Genomic DNA, 18,264 nt, shown 5'->3' with positions numbered 1-18,264 from the left:
GGAAAACCTGACAGAGTTTTTTCTCCTTAACACAAGGGGACCAATTGTAGGATCCCGATATGACTTATGCTGAGGTCAGCAGACTAGAATGTAAATTTAGCCTTAGACCTTCCAAGCCAATGTGACAGAACACTACTCTGGGGAAGACCTCTGGTAAATCAGCGTTTAAAAAAAAATTAGCCTGTGCACCAACAGGCCGTGTATATCATGTGCACAGTCATGATATTTTAAGAACATATACTCATTTTGGATCTACAGAAAGAGAGCCAAGATCAAAGTAGATGTCATGAAAGCCATTTGAAGGACAGGTGGAATGGAAACTTGGAGTGGGAGCCAGGTGATATTTTGGTAGACATGTTAATTCATCACTGCAAACTCACATTTCATTTGAAAACTATCAAACTTCATAACTTTTTTATAATTATAGAAATTCTGACAAGAATATTTTGCTCAATGCACCAGCAAGTAGATTTCATTTCAACTTCTGAGTTTTTTGTGTTGTTTCAGATTGCTAATTGTGATAATCAAAATATGTCTTGTAGATAAAACCAACACCAGAAAGAACGGGAATGCAGACTTCTATTATAATATTATTATTTAACTAGGGTTGCCACCTGTCTAATTTTTGATCCAATGACCCAGTTTTTAAAACAATATTTTTCAAGTAAACCGTTGACAATAATTTGGAGTTCTGTTGTTTTGTCCAGATTTTCTTTCATTGGTCTTCCAGAATTTATAGTAAAATATCAAAATTGAGCTGGTTTGAACTGTTCCTATGTCTGCAAGGTGATCAAGGCCTTGAAATTAAATCCAATGCCACCAGCAGGTAGAGTAGATGCCTTCCCAGAAGTCAGTTGTAAAATCTGGGTTCGTACAAGCAGTAACTTTTGATGAAATAGAGTGCGATTGATGAACAATGTAGGACCCCCTCAAAGAGCAAGGTAGAATAAGGCACAACCCAGCTACAACTGAGAACAGGCTCATTTAGGCAAGATCTATAATGTGCAACCAGTGTGACCTGGCTTCTTGTCTAATCCAGGGATCGAGTATTGATGGAGGAGGGAAGGCTCAGCTAGCAGGCAGATATCACTAAATCTGGGACAGCATTTCAGGCAGCACCATGGTAAATGTGGATATAACAGACACTGCCTTCAAATAAATATAAGAACGAGGGACAAAAGTAATAACAAATACATAATATAATACAGTAAAACTATTAAATCAACCATAAATAGCAAGACGGTGCAGCCAAATAATATAAACAAAGATTCAAAAAGTAAATTTACACGATAACTCGGAAGCATGGAAATGGCTCCAAATAAAGTAATACAAAGGCTAGATACAGAATATAATTTAAAAAATCAAGAGCACTATAGTAGGAAAGCATACATCTAATTCAAAGAAAACAGGCAAATATGCAAGAGTCTAGAAATCTCGCAACGCAGAAAAAGAGAAGTTGCAAAAAAAAAAGTATACCTGTTACTAAGTATTGAGCCAACATACTCAAGTCATTAATGAAGTAATTTGCCTTAAAACATGCAATTTAAAAAAAAAATATGTTGCAATGCCTGACCCTTCCACTTCCCATTAGCCTCATCCTATGTTCAGTTTGGAGATGGAGAATTATGGCAACCCTAGTTTTAAACCGGGCCCTGAATCTTAGTTCGCTCAATCATCAGCTGGTGACACTTAAATTTGTTTTAAATTGTGAGCGATGGTGGCTACCTGTTGTAGATGCCATTCTTTCTACAGAAGGAATTCTTCACTGAAAGTCGTCTGTTGTTGAGTTCCAGTGCTGGGAACCGTCCATTGTCGAGGCTCATGATCTCTTCGTGAGCCAGGGCGCCAGTCTTTGTGTTGTTTCCTGAAATGGAACATAACGTTGAAAAATCAATTTCACTGAAATTAGCACTGAATGTATTATCTATCCTCAGTGCAGTTAACACCAAACAGCGTGTTGACCATTAGAACGGAGCTTCTGAGGAACAAATCCCATTCACAGAATCACAGAGTGCATAAGAGGCCCAATCGGCCCATCGAGTCTGCGCCGACGTGTGAAAAACACCTGACCTACCTACCTAATGCCATTTACCAGCACTTGGCCCACAGCCTTGAGTGATATGACGTGCCAAGTCCAAAGATGTGCAGGTTAGGTGGATTGGCCACGATAAATTGCCCTTAGTGTCCAAAATTGCCCTTAGTGTTGGGTGGGGTTACTGGGTTATGGGGATAGGGTGGAAGTGTTGACCTTGGGTAGGATGCTCGTTCCAAGAGCCGGTGCAGACTAGATGGGCCGAATGGCCTCCTTCTGCACTGTAAATTCTATGATACTCACCCAGGTAATTTTAAAAACCTGCCCCCACCCCCCTCAGGCATTCTTTTGGTTAACACATTACATTCCAGCAGCTCTCCTAGATTTAGCAAAATTAATAAAAATAATGCATTCACAAGTTTATTTCTAGGGACAAAAGCTGCTTTGTAAATTATATAATGCCTTGGACTTTGCAGTGGTTATGATGGTGAAACCGTTAGTGCAGGAGCAGAATAAATTCATAAGTTGCAATTGGTGATTCTATGCTCCTCCATGGAGTACACAGGCCCTAAACAAAACTTGGTGAAAACTTAAATTTTGACACTGTTAGTTTTGTTGTAAAAGCCCTTGAGAAAGTTACCCCTTGTTAAACAAGTTCAAACTGGGTTTTTAATCGGGAACTAATTTCATTCGCTGTGATTTTGGGACCTCATTCGCCATGAGCACAAACAGCGACGTGGACACAATATCTTGCAAACTCGGGAAGAGAGAATCTCGGCAGCGAGATCTCGTTTTCCGATTTTCCCTGCCTTCACCAGTGATGTAGCGAGGTTCCTGACCTATTATTTCAATAAATTATAATATAATTAAAGTGCTTCCCCGATGCATGTTCACCCCACAATGGAAATATCCTCCTTGCCAGCGTGATGTCGCATTGGTGAGATTTAGAGCTGCTTTTGAACAATATGAACCAGACGGGGGGGAAGTATAGCCCGCGGGGGGAGAGAGAGATAGAGAAAGAGAGAGAGAGAAAAGAGAGGGATGTGCCTGGAAAATACCCTGGCACTGTTGTGGCACTGTCCCCTAAGTAGAACAGTACCAGGGATCAGGGGAGCAGTGCCGAAGGTGGTCTCCTGGGGCGCCCCATTTGTTGGGTTTCCCTTATCATCCATCTATCCCTCATCTGCCTCACACATGTCCCATCCATCCCAACCTATTCCAACTCATTCCCACCATCCACTCCAATAGCCCCACACATTCTGATGCTTACTTAATTACCCTCTACCCAGACCCCATGATCACTCATAACCCCATGCCAACTTACTGCCCCTCTACCCACACATCAGGCCACCATTCCAACTCATGTTGCCATCACCCTTTGCCCTTACCTCTTCCATGCCAACTCACCTAGTATCCTTGGACAGTTCTTTGGCAGTATTGATACTTCCTGGGTACCTCTGACAGATTTGATAATTCCTGGACAGCTTTGGCACTTCTTGGATAGTGTTGACAGGTTTGACACTTCCAGGATAGCTTGGGCAGTGAGATAACTCCTTAACATTTCCTTGACAGTTGGACATTTCCTTGATGTCTTAGGTAATCCTTGATGGCTTAGACAGCTCCTTGAGAACTGAACAGCTCTGTAACATTTTCCTGACAGGTGGACAGATCCTTGACAGCTCCAATGAGTTTGTGCATAAGAAGTGAATAATAAGGTTTACTTTTAACAATCCCAAAGGGTTCCTTACCTCTCCCAAAGGTATACCCTAGCTACTTATAATAATTCATCAGGTTCAGACCTCCGCTTATCTCGAATAATCTGCAAACTCAGATTCCACACTCCTGATCTTCCAACATCTCAGTTCAATGGAGGCAGCAGGTCATTTGAATGGCCATAACTCCCACGAGTTATGCATACATGAACTTCAGGCTGATTCCAGTTCCATCCCCAAAAAGATGGGAAATGCGAGGTTCGGGGCGGGACTTAGAATATTTGGCCGTTTATGGGATTCTTGGAATGACAAAGAGGCTCTCTGTTGTGGCCAAAATCTGGGCCAAACCTTTGAATAGTAAAAGAGGACGCATATCCAACTGATATCAGCAGGTTCTCCATAATGTAAGGAGGAATCAAGATTTGGAATGAACGTCTGGGAGAGAGTGATTGACAGAGGTGCAAAACCCTGGATTATCAAAGGAACATCTAAATGCAGCAATGGTAGAAATATAGGGGTGGATTCTCCATTACCCGATGCCAGCAGCAGGTTACCTGATCCGGTTCAGAATGGGCTGACGGCTGAAAAACGGGATTGGTGCCTGTCCAATGCTCCAGTGCCCCACCAGGGGCGGTATCGACCTACATGCCCCACACCAGTGGAAGGATGCAAATCGGTGCCTCGCATGCAAGCTGAAGTCTCCGCCCCACTTTATGCACCCCCCCTCACTGCGGGAAATCCTCCCAGTGATATTTGGTGGACATTTTCTCAAGCGTGGCTCTGAAACGGTGAATCCCTCAGCGGGTCAAGGGGTCAGTGCATTACTGAGGCACCCCCAAAGTCCATCGGATGGCCCGCCTCCCCACAGCAAAGCAAATCCTGTCCCTCCCCACCACCCAACTTCCCCGAAAGCCAAGTGCACTTTAAAGGGTTTCAAATCTTCTGCATTAGCCTGTGATTGACAGTTTTATTGCTCCAGAAACAGTTACTTGGTGCATTGTTGAACTATCTTTCTCTTCATGCTTGAATCCATCTCAAGTACCCTGTTTGATGTTAACCACAATTTTTACAAACACTCTTGCTCATCAAAAGCAGGGATGAGAAGCCCTATGACGTGTACTTTTTGAGGAAGGCTCTGACACTTGTTAAAGCTCTTACTTCAATCACTTATGTCTGATGCAGCAGATGTTAGGGAAGAGTAAGTGAAAATGTAGTGATTTTTCACTCTACTGCCTGGACTGCTCTTCAGCTTTCAAGTGTGTGTGTGTGTGTGTGGGGGGGGGGGGGGGGGGGGGGGGTGTCTGATGGGGGGAGGGTTTCTGATAGGGGTCTCTGATGGGGGGGGTGCTGAGGATCGAAGGGGGTTTCAGGTCACCCTCATGCATGCATGCATGCTGCGGCGGGTGACCCGTTATTTCCATGGTTGGGGAGAGTGGATGATGCCCCTACTTGTCAGCGGAGGGGGGGGGGCAGGATTTGCATTGTGGGGGGGGGGGGGGGGCATCGCTGGACTTCAGTATTGGGTCGCCTGCTCAAAATGGCGGCCTGATACCCAATTCAACAGAATCCCGTGAACTCTCTTCCATGCATAAATTAGCATGGTAAAGGAGAGGGAATCGGACCTCGGAGCCACTCCTAGCGGAGGCGGAGGCGAGTAGTGAATCTCTGCCGGCGGGAGCACTTAGTCTCCAGAATGGAGAATCCAGTCCATAGTATTGTTCTGGATAGGTGAATTAATAGGAGCTGAATAGCTTTTCTCATAACTAACATAATTTTCAAAGAAACTGGATAACTTGTGACTGTGATTGTTCTGCATTACCGAGTGCTGGCTTTCTTTTTGGGATCTCCTCTTTTTATTGAGACTGTGCCAATGTAAGATTACATCACAAATGATAGCCACCATGTTGCTTCATGCAGGAATATCATCCCCACTAAAGAATTTAATTAACTTGAGACCTTAACTAAATAGCAGTTTAGAATGTAGTCCTGTTACTCCATCTGATCTGTCAACTGCAGCCATGAAGTTCATATTCACACAATGGCACAAAACGCTGTAAATTAGTAGACACCCAAATCACGGAGTAAAACATCCAGTCCTCAGCTTTCTGATCTTAATTAGATCTACAGTACAATGAGTAGAATTCAATGAAATTAATCCAAAATATATTCTTCAGCTTTGTAAATTCGACTCTTATCTCAAAATACCCGAGCAAAGTATAAATTAGTTCAAATGATGCAGACCTTCAATCAAGTAATTATTTTGGTTCAAAAATGACAATGTTTTTGCAAACCTGACTGGTTGAATAACTAATTCAAAGCAATAAAATGGGGAAACTGCAGTTGATAACACTTAATGCATGATGTGCAGTCATTCTGAAGCATTTATAACTCAGTGAATATACGTTGTACAGATCTTCTTCTGTAAACAAAAAGTAAATTATAACCTGACAGTTACGCGAATAAAGGCTTTAGCCCCATGGCAGTGCAGCATACAAATTCGGAAGATCCTTGTGTTGAATCAGCCAATGTCAGCAGTGATGAATGACGCTCCCAGGCAGTGGAGGCACTTAGGTCAAAGCCTCCCTGCACATGGACGACGTCACTGTCTTCTGCTCAAACCCTCTGTTGGTGCGCAGGCTGACCAACATCCGTGATTGGTTCGAACTGGCCTCAGGTGCTGAGGTGTGCTTGGGTGGCGAGAGGGAGGACATGCTTGTTAGGAACTAAGCTGACTGATCCCTTGTCTCCTTCACCGTCAAGTCAGACTGCCTGCAGGCGCTGGGAATACGGTTCGGAGGGACCACGGCATCTGTTAGAAACTGGAAGGAGTGAGTAGCTGTAATGAATCAAAAACTGAGTATGTGGGAGCGACGCTCCTTCTCCATTGCAGGTAAGAACCTGGTTATCAGGCACTCTCAGCGCTACTGTATGTGGCGCAGGTCTGACCCATTCTTCCTGTACTGTGGCGATCACCTGAGCTATTTTCCTATTCATCTGAAGGTTGAAAATGGACTGTGTTCACAGGGACGTGATGTACAAACCTCTAGATAAACGGGGATAAAGGGGGAAAAACATGCCCAACATCACCCGAATCCCGATCCACCTTTGTGTGTGACTTCATCAAGCTGTTCATAGATCTTCGGTATGCAAACATCAAGTGTTACCGAGTGCTAAGGTTACACCTGTCCCTCGTGTTGTAAAGGATGGGTCTGGCTACGCTGCTGTGGGATGTTCCAAGAAGTTGCACTGTGCTGTACCACCTGTCCTTTGTGGTAAGATTTATGCAGAGAAGCACATTTGACCACAAGTCCATCAGGCAGGGGCCTGCACATAACATCCTGGAGGCCCAATGAGAAGAGGAGATAGCGGATCCTGTTGGATGGCTCTCTGAGCAGACTGTCCAGATCATTTGGAGGAGGGCAGCACGGTGGCGCATTGGGTTAGCCCTGCAGCCTCACAACGCTGAGGTCCCAGGTTCGATCCTGGCTCTGGGTCACTGTCCATGTGGAGTTTGCACATTCTCCCTGTGTTTGCGTGGGTTTTGCAAAAGATGTGCAGTCTAGGTGGATTGGCCATGCTAAAATTGCCCCTTAATTGGAAAAAATTAATTGGGTATTCTAACTTAAAAAAAAAGGTAATTTGGAAGAATACTTCAACACCAAGAACTTTCAAACAAACGGCAAGACCTAGCTTGACTGGCGGTGAGAGAGACTGTCCCCGTCAGGTCCTTCCTACATTCCCAGAGTCTCACCCCATCTGCATGTTTCCCTTGAGGTGGCTGTGGTGGGGGAGAACCCATTGTACCTCCTTGTGGAATGTGCCATTGCAAACAAAGTCTGGAGAGAAATGAGGTGGCTTTAGTCGAGGTTCATCCTGAACAACCTCCTTGACACAGGACTCTGTACTCCATGGGCTGTTTCCAGACACACCAAAACAAATACCTACTTTTGCTAGAGGAACGTCAAATCGGTGAAAGATGCTCCTTGGTCTGACTGAAATTTGTTGGTCTTCCAGCACAAAGAGCTGTCTCCGACCGAGTGTTGCAGACTGGCACATCCCAAAGCCCAGGACTGTGTGCTGAAGAATGCACTAAAGCCTGGGGTAGCCGCAACAGAGGTGCAATGAGGAAATGTCGCTGTGCAAGACCTTTCAGCCACAGTGAACTGAGGACAGGGGAATGGTATAAAACCCGTTCAGGCTGTATGGCTCATCTTGAATGTACATCATGAATGTGGCACAGATCACAATTGTACAGAAGCACCTCAGAGCACAACGTAAATATCATTGCACTATTTTTAATGACCATTTTCAAATGTCAGTAATGTTTTTTGACCGTGTTGAAGCATAGAATCATAGAATTTACAATGCAGAAAGAGGCCATTCGGCCCATCGAGCTCCACCCTATCCCCGTAACCCCACCCAATGCTAAGGGCAATTTTGGACAACCAGGGGAAATTGAGCATGGCCAATCCACCTAACCTGTACATCTTTGGACTGTGGGAGGAAACCGGAGCACCCGGAGGAAACCCACGCACACACGGGGAGAACGTGCAGACTCTGCACAGACAGTGACCCAAGCCGGGAATCGAACGTGGGACCCAGGCGCTGTGAAGCAATTGTGCTGACCACTATGCTACCGTGCTGCATCTCAGAGTGCAACATGATCTATGTAGAAAAGCTGAACATTATTGCACTGTGATGGCCATATAAAAATGTAATTAATTTTTGCAAAACATTTGAAGTCCTTTGAGAAGGGTAAAGCTCCCAGAAGCGATGGCTTACTGGCCAAGTTGTATTTGGCTTTATTGGACTGGATTCCAGACCTACTGGAAGTATATGGGAGTATGCTTCCAGTGGGAAGCATGTCAGAATCAATGCGGAAAAGCCTCATCACTGTAATTTACAAGCAGAAGGGGAAAAGGGAGGAAATGAGAAATTGATGACCTATTTCACTGTTGAATGCGGACTATAAAATTTTGTCCAAGGTAATCACAGATCGGGTCAGGTGTGCTCTGGAGTTGGTGATCCACCCTGACCAGACCTGCGTTGTATCCGCAGGAAGATCTCGGATAGCCCTGTGCCACTCAGCGATCATTGCCTATGTGCAGGACAGGGGTGTGGACACCTGGCTCATCAGCTTGGACCAGCAGAATAACATACACCTACATGATAGATGTTCTTTCCCAAATGGGGTCTGAGATGGAATCCATAATTGGATCCAACTGCCCTATACAAACATCATTCGCGCAATTTCAATCAATGGATGGAAATCATAACGTTTTCAATTAAAACTGGAGGCAGGCAGAACTGTCCTATCTCTCCTGTCCTGTTCGTGTTGCAAAGAACCATTTGTCGAGTCCATCAGGAAGGACTCCAGTATGAGAGGAGCGATGATCCCAATCCGCGGAGGCACTCAGGTCAAAGGCTCACTGTATATGGATGCTGTCACCATCTTCTGCTTGGATCTGTCTTTGGTGCGCAGGCTGATCAACATCTGTGGTCAGTTCAAACTGACCTTGGGTGCAAAGGTAAATCATGACAAGAGTGAGCCCATGTTTTTTGGGAACTAGGCTGACCGATCCCTTGTCCCCTTCACCGTCAGGTCAAGCTGCCTGAAGGTGCTGGGGATGTGGTTTGAAGGGACCAGGGCAATGTGTTAGAAACTGGAAGGGGAGAGTGGCAACAGTGAAACAAAAACTGGGCATGTGGGAGCAATGCTCCCTCTCCATTGTGGATAAGGACATAGTCATCAGGTGTGCAGCACTCCCGGTGTTGCTGTACATGGTGCAGATCTGGCCAATCCTCACTCCTTGCTGTGGTGACCACTTGACCCACCTTCTGCTTGATCTGGAAGACAAAAATGAACCCAGCTCCCAGGGACACAATGTAACCTTTAGATAAATGGGGAAAAAAACATACCCAACATCACCCATATCCTGATAGGCATCTTTTAGTGTGGCTGCATCAAGCTGTTTGTAGATCCTAGGAACGCAAATGCCGAGCCAGAATTCTCTCAATTTCAGACTGTCCTATGGCGGGGCGGGAACATGGACAGTTTCCCGCTGCAGAGGCTCCTGTCCGAACCTTATTAGTTTTGTACCTGGGTGTTTTACGCTGTATTCAGTTCTGGGAAGGCTTGGATATCGTGTATTCCATCGTCAGGACTGGATGTCATATTGAAAAGGCAGCACGATTGAAGAAAGAAGGAGGACCACCTGAAAATGTAGGTGGTTCTCCAGGAACATTTTGAGGCTGGAAGATGGACCCCCTTCTAGGGCATTGAATAAGGTCCACCTGTAGATGCTCCCCCGACCCACTGTGGTGATGTTCCAGGTTTCAGGGTTGTAGGGTACCTCCATGCCACATCGTTCTTCTGATTCCCGACATCTGCACGCCATGTTCTTCGAAATGTGTTTCAAGCTGACGTGTGGGGTTGGGCTTCATCTTCATCAGGCAGTCACCAGTGGAAGAGCCAGCTGTAAATTCACAAGGCGTGAAAACTGATTTCTGGGCCTCTTGTCATATTCTCCCCCCACGCCTGCCATCAAACACGTTGGCTTGGGAGAATTCTGCCCCAGGGCGGCACGGTAGCACAGTGCTTCACAGCTCCAGGGTCCCAGGTTCAATTCCCGGCTTGGGTCACTGTCTGTGTGGAGTCTGCATGTTCTCCCCGTGTCTGCGTGGGTTTCCTCCGGGTGCTCCGGTTTCCTCCCACAGTCCAAAGCTGTGCAGGTTAGGTGGATTGGCCATGCTAAATTGTCCTTAGTGTCCAAAAAGATTAGATGGGGTTATTGGGTTATGGGGATAGGGTGGAGGTGTGGGCTTAGATAGGGTGATCTTTCCATGGGCCTGTGCAGACTCAATGGGCCGAATGGCCTCCTTCTGTACTGTAAATTCTATGATGTATATGATGTTGCAAAGAGTGGATCTTGGTCACGATGTCGTGGAATGCTCCAAGTAGTTGCACTGTGCTGTCCCACCTCTCCCTCATGAAGAAATTTATGCAGGGAACACCTTTGATCACAAGTCCATCCGGCAGTGGTCTGCATATAACATCCTAATGGCCCTGTGAAAAGGAGATGGTGGATCCTGTCGGATGGTTCCCTATGCAGACTGTCAAAGTCATTTGGCAGAATGTTTCATCGTCAGAACTTTGAAACACCCACCAAGATGCAGCTTGATTGGAGGCGAGTAAAGCCCTCCCCGGTGTGGTGATGTGCATCACTGTAGATACACGGGGGGTTGGTGTGGATACACGTGGACTGGCTGGATACTAGGGGGAGCGCCGGAGACATGACACACAGACACTCAACCAATAGGTCAGTATGATAGGACACGACCAATAGGCATTCATGATACACACAGAGGTGACACTACCACAGGGGGGCATTACACCAACCCATATATAAAAGACACAGCACACATGATCTTCCTCTTTCCAGTGGAGACAGTCAGTGAGTACAGACACAGGGTTGATTCAACATCACGCCCACCACGTGGATTGTAGCAGACAGGTTTGTCAGTCTGAGTAGCTATAGAAAGATTAACAGTAGTGGCGAATGCGAGTAGGAGAATTGTAAATAGTTTAATAAACGTGTTGAAGTTATCTCCATGTCTGAACCTTCCTTTGAAAGAGTGCACATCAAGGAAGCCGCTTATGCTACTCCAATAGCGTAACAAGACACCTGGCAGGTCCTTTCTAAATGTCTGGCGTCTGCGCATTCTCCCCGTGTCTGCGTGGGTTTCACCCCCAGAACCCATAAGATGTGCAGGATAGGTGGATTGGCCACGCTAAATTGCCCCTTAATTGGAAAAAATAATTGGGTACTCTAAATTTTTAAAAAAATAAGAAAAAAAAAAGTCTGGAGTCTCACCCTGTCCCAAATTGCCCTCGACATGCTTGTGATGGGGAAGAGACCATTGTCCACCTCCTTGTGGAATGTGCCTTCGCCGAGAAGGTGTAGACAGAAGTGAGGTGGTTTTTGTTGAGGCTCATCCAGAGCAGTTCTGTGATGCAGGACCCTGTGCTGTATAGGGTGTTACTAGGGATGCACACTGAGACAAACATCAGCTGCTACTGGAGAATCATTAACTCGGTGAAAGATGCCCTTTCGTTTTCCCATAACATGTTGAGATTACTTGACCGAGTGTTACACACTGACACATTTGAAAGCACAGGGCTATGTGCTGAAAGATGCACTGAAGCTTGGGGCAGCCACCTAGGGGCACAATGGAGAAAGGCCGCTGTCTTAAGACCTTTCAGCCATAGTGCATCGTAGGGGCTCGAAACTGCATAGAGACCCTTGTCCTGTACAACTCATATTGAATGCATCCAGTAAATACTACATGTATCATAATTGTATTGAAGCACAACAAAATGCAACATAATGGATGGAGACAATTTAAATACCATTGCACCATTTATAATGACCATTCTGAAACGTCTGTAATGTTTTTTGATTGTATTGAAGCATCTCAGATGATCTGTGCAGAAAAGCTGAATATTGTTGCACTTTGTGATGGCCATTTTGAAATGTTTGGAGTGTTCTTTCAGGTATTTTATGAATAAAGTCTATTTTTGCAAAATAAAAGGAAATGAATAAGACTTCGAGCAAGAGGTATGGGGGTGGAGTTTGTTTTAAAACTCACTCAATTGGGCAGGGGGGAGTGCAAAAATGCATTTTGCCCGAAAAAATAACAGAGCCCCATAGCGGGGTTGAGGACCCCCCCCCCCCCCCCCCCCCCCCAGAAGGTGAGTTGGGACATTTAGGGGGTCGCATTACGGGAGGGGGGGGGGGGGGGGAGAGAGAGAGTGATCGGGGTGTAATTTAAAAGTGGCACCTCAATCTCTTCCTGCACTGGCGAGTGGAGTTCCTCAGTGCAGGAAATATGACTGAGTGCAGCCTCAGCAGGGGTTACAATCCCATATTGGGGTTGTTCCTGATGCTTGCTAATCCCGCCCAAAACGGGATCTATTCATGTTGGATGCATGATTTCCACTGCACTTTTGTTAAATATAGCATGTGACAAACATGTTATGCATTGCCTATTCCTGTAACTATCTATTGTGTCCTAAATTAAACATATGCTGCCAAAAATATCACTGACACTTAAAAATGGAGCTTGGGACTTACATTCAAGCTTACTTACCTTTGCAGCGTACATCGCGTACCTTGATATCTGCTCTTAAGTCATTAACTGAGGCCCATGAGATCCAACTATATCTTCTTCTGTGGCGATTATTAGCATGCCTGTAACTGATACTAACAACAAATCTTCCCTTCCGATTGGAATGCATTTTAATTTCCTGGAATAATATTTACCTTATTTAATTTGACAATATCTATTTTATTGTGCAACTGCCTAAATTGCATTGGAATCCTCAATATAGAGTGTCGATTCAAAGCAACTTTTCAAAGATTCAAAGAAAGAAGTGCTATGCTTAAACCATGTGGATGACAAAAATTATTTACCTAACCAGACTGGCACTACACCCAACCGCGTTATGTTTTTATTGGTCCATCATCAATCTATTTTGAGACCCACTATTGCTGTTATATCTGAAGGTGGATTTGAAATGGGGAATGAGGTCCAAATCAAAATCAGAAGTTGAGACGAAAGAATCTGTGCTGAGTGACTGATCACTGGATAAAGCCTCTCTGTGGAGGAAATGAATTCATTAGACTGACAGCTAGCTCTCCCAAAGTAAACAGATAACCAGTAGATTACTACAGGACTAAGTCGTCAGAATATAAAGCAATTAAATCAATTATATTGTACCCCTTTCAGTGTTTACAAATGCCATGCCACAAAGATACTAGCCACCATCTGATATTATTTGATACTTTAATGCACACATTTATCAAAATATCTTTAATTGAGCAATTCTTCAGTGGAAAAAATTGAACTTGCTTTTTGATTATATATTGTGGAAGCCTGTTCACGTAACACATTTTATCAATGTTAGACACATGTGCACACTGAGACAGATTTAATCACTGTCATTTCAAAATTGCCTTTTCATTCAAACAACATGTTAAAAAAAATAGTTGATGGAAGGGGATGGTGAGGGGCGGGGTTGAACATAGGGTTTCTCTTTATGCAGACGACCTGCTCCTGTACGTGTCGGACCCAGTGGCCGGGATGGGAACTATACTGGGAATGCTGAGGGAGTTCGGCCAGTTCTCAGGATACAAATTAAATACGGTCAAGAGTGAAATGTTTGTGGTACAGGCAAGGGGCCAGGAGAACAGATTGAAAGGGCTACCGTTTAGGTTAGTTGAGGAAAATTTCCGGTATTTGGGAATCCAGGTGGCACGAGACTGGGACAGGCTGCATAAGTTAAATTTGGCCAGGGTGGTGGAGCAAATGAAGGGAGAGTTTCGGAGATGGGATGCACTCCCGCTGTCGCTGGCAGGGAGGGTGCAGACTGTAAAGATGACAATCCTCCCTCGATTTTTGTTTATTTTTCAGTGCCTCCCGATCTTTATCCCACAGTCCTTCTTCAAAAGAGTTAACGGGCTGATCATGAGCTTTGTCTGGGCGGGAAAGTCTCCGCGGGTGAAGAAGGCAATGTTGGAGAGGAACCGTAGCGAGGGGGGGCTGGCGTTGCCGAGTCTGGTCAATTATTACTGGGCGGCCAACATCGCTATGATAAGGAAGTGGATGGTGGGTACGGGGTCTATTTGGGAGCGGGTGGAGGCGGCTTCGTGCAGGGGCTCCAGTTTGGAAGCCCTGGTCACGGCTCCTCTACCGCTGCCGCCGGCCAAGTACACCACCAGCCCGGTAGTGGTGGCGACCCTGCGGATATGGGGCCAGTGGAGGAGGCATGTGGGGGAGATGGGGGCGTCTGTCTGGGCGCCAATCTGCGACAACCATCGGTTTGCCCCCGGCAGTATGGATGGGGGGTTCCGAGTATGGCGGCGAGCAGGGGCGGGAAGGGTGGGTGATATGTTCCTGGAAGGGAGCTTCGCGAGTTTGAGGAGTTTGGAGGAGAAATTTGGGTTGGTAAGGGGAAATGATTTTAGATACCTACAGCTGCGGGACTTTGTTCGTAGACAGGTCCCATCTTTCCCGCGCCTCCCGCCAATGGGGATCCTAGACAGAATAGTCTCTGGGAGGGACGAAGGGGAGGGTAGAGTCTCGGGTATTTATAAGGTGCTCATGAGGGAGGAAGGGTCCCAGACAGAGGAACTGAAACTTAAATGGGAGGAGGAGCTAGGCGGGGAAATGGAGGAAGGGCTGTGGGCAGAGGCCCTGAGTAGGGTAAACTCGACCGCGACATGTGCAAGGCTCGGGCTGATCCAATTTAAGGTCGTTCACCGGGCCCATATGACGGTGGCTCGGATGAGCAAATTTTTCGGGATAGAGGACAAATGCGCTAGGTGCGCGGGAGGACCAGCGAACCATGTGCACATGTTTTGGGCATGCCCTGAGCTGAGGGGGTACTGGGAGGGATTTGCGGGGGTCATGTCCCAGGTGCTAAAAACAAGGGTGGTGATGAGTCCAGGGGTGGCAATTTTTGGGGTTTCGGAAGACCCGGGCGTCCAGGGGGAGAAAGCGGCCGATGTGCTGGCCTTTGCTTCCCTGATAGCCCGGCGACGAATATTATTGGCGTGGAGGGACTCAAAGCCCCCGAAGACTGAGTGGTGGCTTGCGGACATGTCAAGTTTCCTGGGGATGGAAAAAATTAAGTTCGCCTTGAGGGGATCTGTGCAGGGGTTCACCCGGAGGTGGCAACCATTTATTGACTTCTTTGCGGGAGAGTGAGCGTCAGCAGGGGGGTGGGGGGAGGGGGGGGGTAGAGTAGAGTAGGAGGGAAAATATGGCGGGTAGTACGGGTGGGAGGGGAGCGGGCTTGTGCAATACGGTACGATGGAAGTATTGAAAGTACGTGGATGTTTGCACATTTTTGCCTTTTTTGCTTCCTTTCTGATGATGTCTGTAACTGTTTATAAAGCCAAAAACTACCTCAATAAAATTGTTTATTAAAAAAAAAAAAAAAAATAGTTGATTTATAAATATGGAACCAGAAAATGGTCAGAATATTTCTCAAGACCAATCTTTGAATAAACAATCAGAATATTGTTAGCTACAGTTCGGTAGAAACATTGTTCTAAACAGCTGTCCCAGATTTATGACTTGTTTTTTTGCTTGCTTTGACTTCCATTGCTACAAACAGGAGCCTGTACCTAAAGGTCATTTCCTCTCCTAAGGTACGAATGGGTTGCATGTATCAGTTTGGTTACAGATGGCACGAATTGAATTTAATCCGGCGTCCTTTGCTGTAAATGAGAAGCGTTTCCTCAGTCATTCAAAGACTGTCCTGTAATGCTTATCCTACAAACCCTCACACTTAGCAGCTGGCTGACGTCCTCATCAACATCAAGCTACAATTAAGCAAGAACAAAATACCTTCCAGACAGCACATTTCTTATTTACAATTATAGATAAAATGTTGCCATCGCTGAATTTGGATAAGATGTAAATTTGCAATATATTAGAACTGAGTTGCTGATAGACAGATTTGTTACATGTAAATAAGATGATCCACTTAAAAGGACTTTAGCCAATAGAGGACAGTTTGGACTGTGCTTCCTGATGGTTGATGGCACTACCTTTAGAAATTTTTTTAACATGTTGTTTGAATGAAAACGCAATTTTGAAGTGACAGTGATGCAATCTGTCTCAGTGCGCACATGTGTATAGCATTGATAAAATGTGTTACGTGAACAGGCTTCCACAATATAAAATCAAAAAGCAAGTTACATTTTTTCACTATTAGATACCAGGGAGTTGGAGAGATCCCCTGATAAAAACGACATGGAAGCTAAAACATGTCACTGTTCAACCCTACAAGATGTACATCTTCACAAAGGAGTTGTAACAGTACCAAAGCCAACACTTCAGAGAATTATAAGCAGAACTTGCAGGGATTTAAGAATAACCATATCAAATCACTAGAGAATCAGAAATGTTACTTTCTGAGTTTGCTGGAGTGTTGTTACAAGTATACCACGGAAGATCAATGGGGTATCATAAGCATTGGCGTTCTCAAACTGGTCGGTACTCCAAAACTGCCAGGTCACCAGATTGACACAAAATTACTTCTCCAATTTTAGAAATGATTTGCATTTATATAGCACTTCCACAATCTCAAACTGTCCCAAAGCACTGCAGTCAATGAAGTACTTCAGAGGTGTAATCCTGTTATATTGTAATAAATGCAACAGCCAGTTTACACAAGCTCCCACGAATAGCAATGAGCAGTAACTTCCTCGGAATGGCAATCAGCACTGACTCAGGCTGTGTGATATTCCAGGCAGTGCAAGAGTCCATGAGGCCCCATGTCACAGAGTTAGATTGAAGGAGCACACACTCCTCTTTTTATAGCATTAGCTTCTGAGAACCAGCTAAGTTTAAATGTTCATTTCGGTCCCGAAATCGGTGAAGGGTCGGTGCTGATTTTGGCATCGTAAAGCACCCACGAATTCTCCGTTTTAGCCGGCACTTCGCCGCTAAAATGGAGAATCTAGCTCTCTGTCTTTAGAGTGAAGATGTTGTGTGTTCCGTTGTTTAAAAAGTTGGTCTTCCCTGAGTCACAATATTGGTAACTTTCTAATGGTCTCTGAAAAGCTCACTATAGTCACTGAGATATTCAAGGCAGGCGAAAAAAATTATCTCTTTGATATGACACTGATGACTCATCATGTCCTCTTCAAGGAAGTCCCAAGGAAGACAGCAGTTTGACTTTGGCAACAACATGTCACAGCACTTGCCTCCAAAAAAGAACTTTCCTTGTCAAACTGATAATTTACATAGATTTACATAGAATTTACAGTGCAGAAGGAGGCCATTCAGCCCATCGAGTCTGCACCGGCTCTTGGAAAGAGCACCCTACCCAAGGTCAACACCTCCACCCTATCCCCATAACCCAGTAACCCCACCCAACACTAAGGGCAATTTTGGACACCAAGGGCAATTTATCATGGCCAATCCACCTAACCTGCACATCTTTGGACTGTGGGAGGAAACCGGAGCACCCGGAGGAAACCCACGCACACACGGGGAGGATGTGCAGACTCCACACAGACAGTGACCCAAGCCGGAATCGAACCTGGGACCCTGGAGCTGTGAAGCGATTGTGCTATCCACAATGCTACCGTGCTGCCCTGATAACGCAGAATCAATTCTTCCAGATAATTTGCATCTTTGAACGAATGCACACATAGCCTTAATATGACTTTTGGAAGTTGTGTGTTCAGCAATATTTCTTCCAACGTTTCTCCAGTTAGTGTGCCTGTCGACAAATGATTGTTTCCCTCTCCTAGGGTCAGGGAATAAATTACAACCATAACAATAGACTGCCTTCGAGGTTTCTGAAAAAAAAACCAACCAATTTCTCCTTTCTGTCATGCCATTTCTCTTCACCCTCAGAAAATCGGAGTCAGGAAAACTTCTGAACTGCTTTTGCCCTCGAACCTCAAACTCTTTTCTTAATTTTCCATGTTACCAAGTTAT

General features: G+C 45.4%; 1 protein-coding gene across 7 annotated transcripts in view; it reads right to left on the bottom strand.

Annotated features, from left to right (window-relative positions):
• The window catches only part of sdk2b (sidekick cell adhesion molecule 2b), a 1,143,109-nt gene that overhangs the window by 111,017 nt on the left and 1,013,828 nt on the right, over nucleotides 1-18,264 (bottom strand). For all 7 annotated transcript variants that reach the window (XR_005458034.1, XM_038777821.1, XM_038777823.1 and 4 more), the window contains one exon: nucleotides 1,726-1,864. Coding sequence is in view for 6 of the 7 variants with exons in the window: in XM_038777821.1 (XP_038633749.1) it covers nucleotides 1,726-1,864 (139 nt within the window). In the remaining variant the exon portion in view is untranslated. The remainder of the gene's footprint in view (nucleotides 1-1,725; nucleotides 1,865-18,264) is intronic.

This window comes from Scyliorhinus canicula, chromosome 18 (assembly GCF_902713615.1).
Source record: "Scyliorhinus canicula chromosome 18, sScyCan1.1, whole genome shotgun sequence".
Lineage (NCBI taxonomy): Eukaryota > Metazoa > Chordata > Chondrichthyes > Carcharhiniformes > Scyliorhinidae > Scyliorhinus > Scyliorhinus canicula.
Note: the sequence above shows the minus strand (reverse complement) of the source record. Positions and strands in the feature narration are given on the sequence as shown.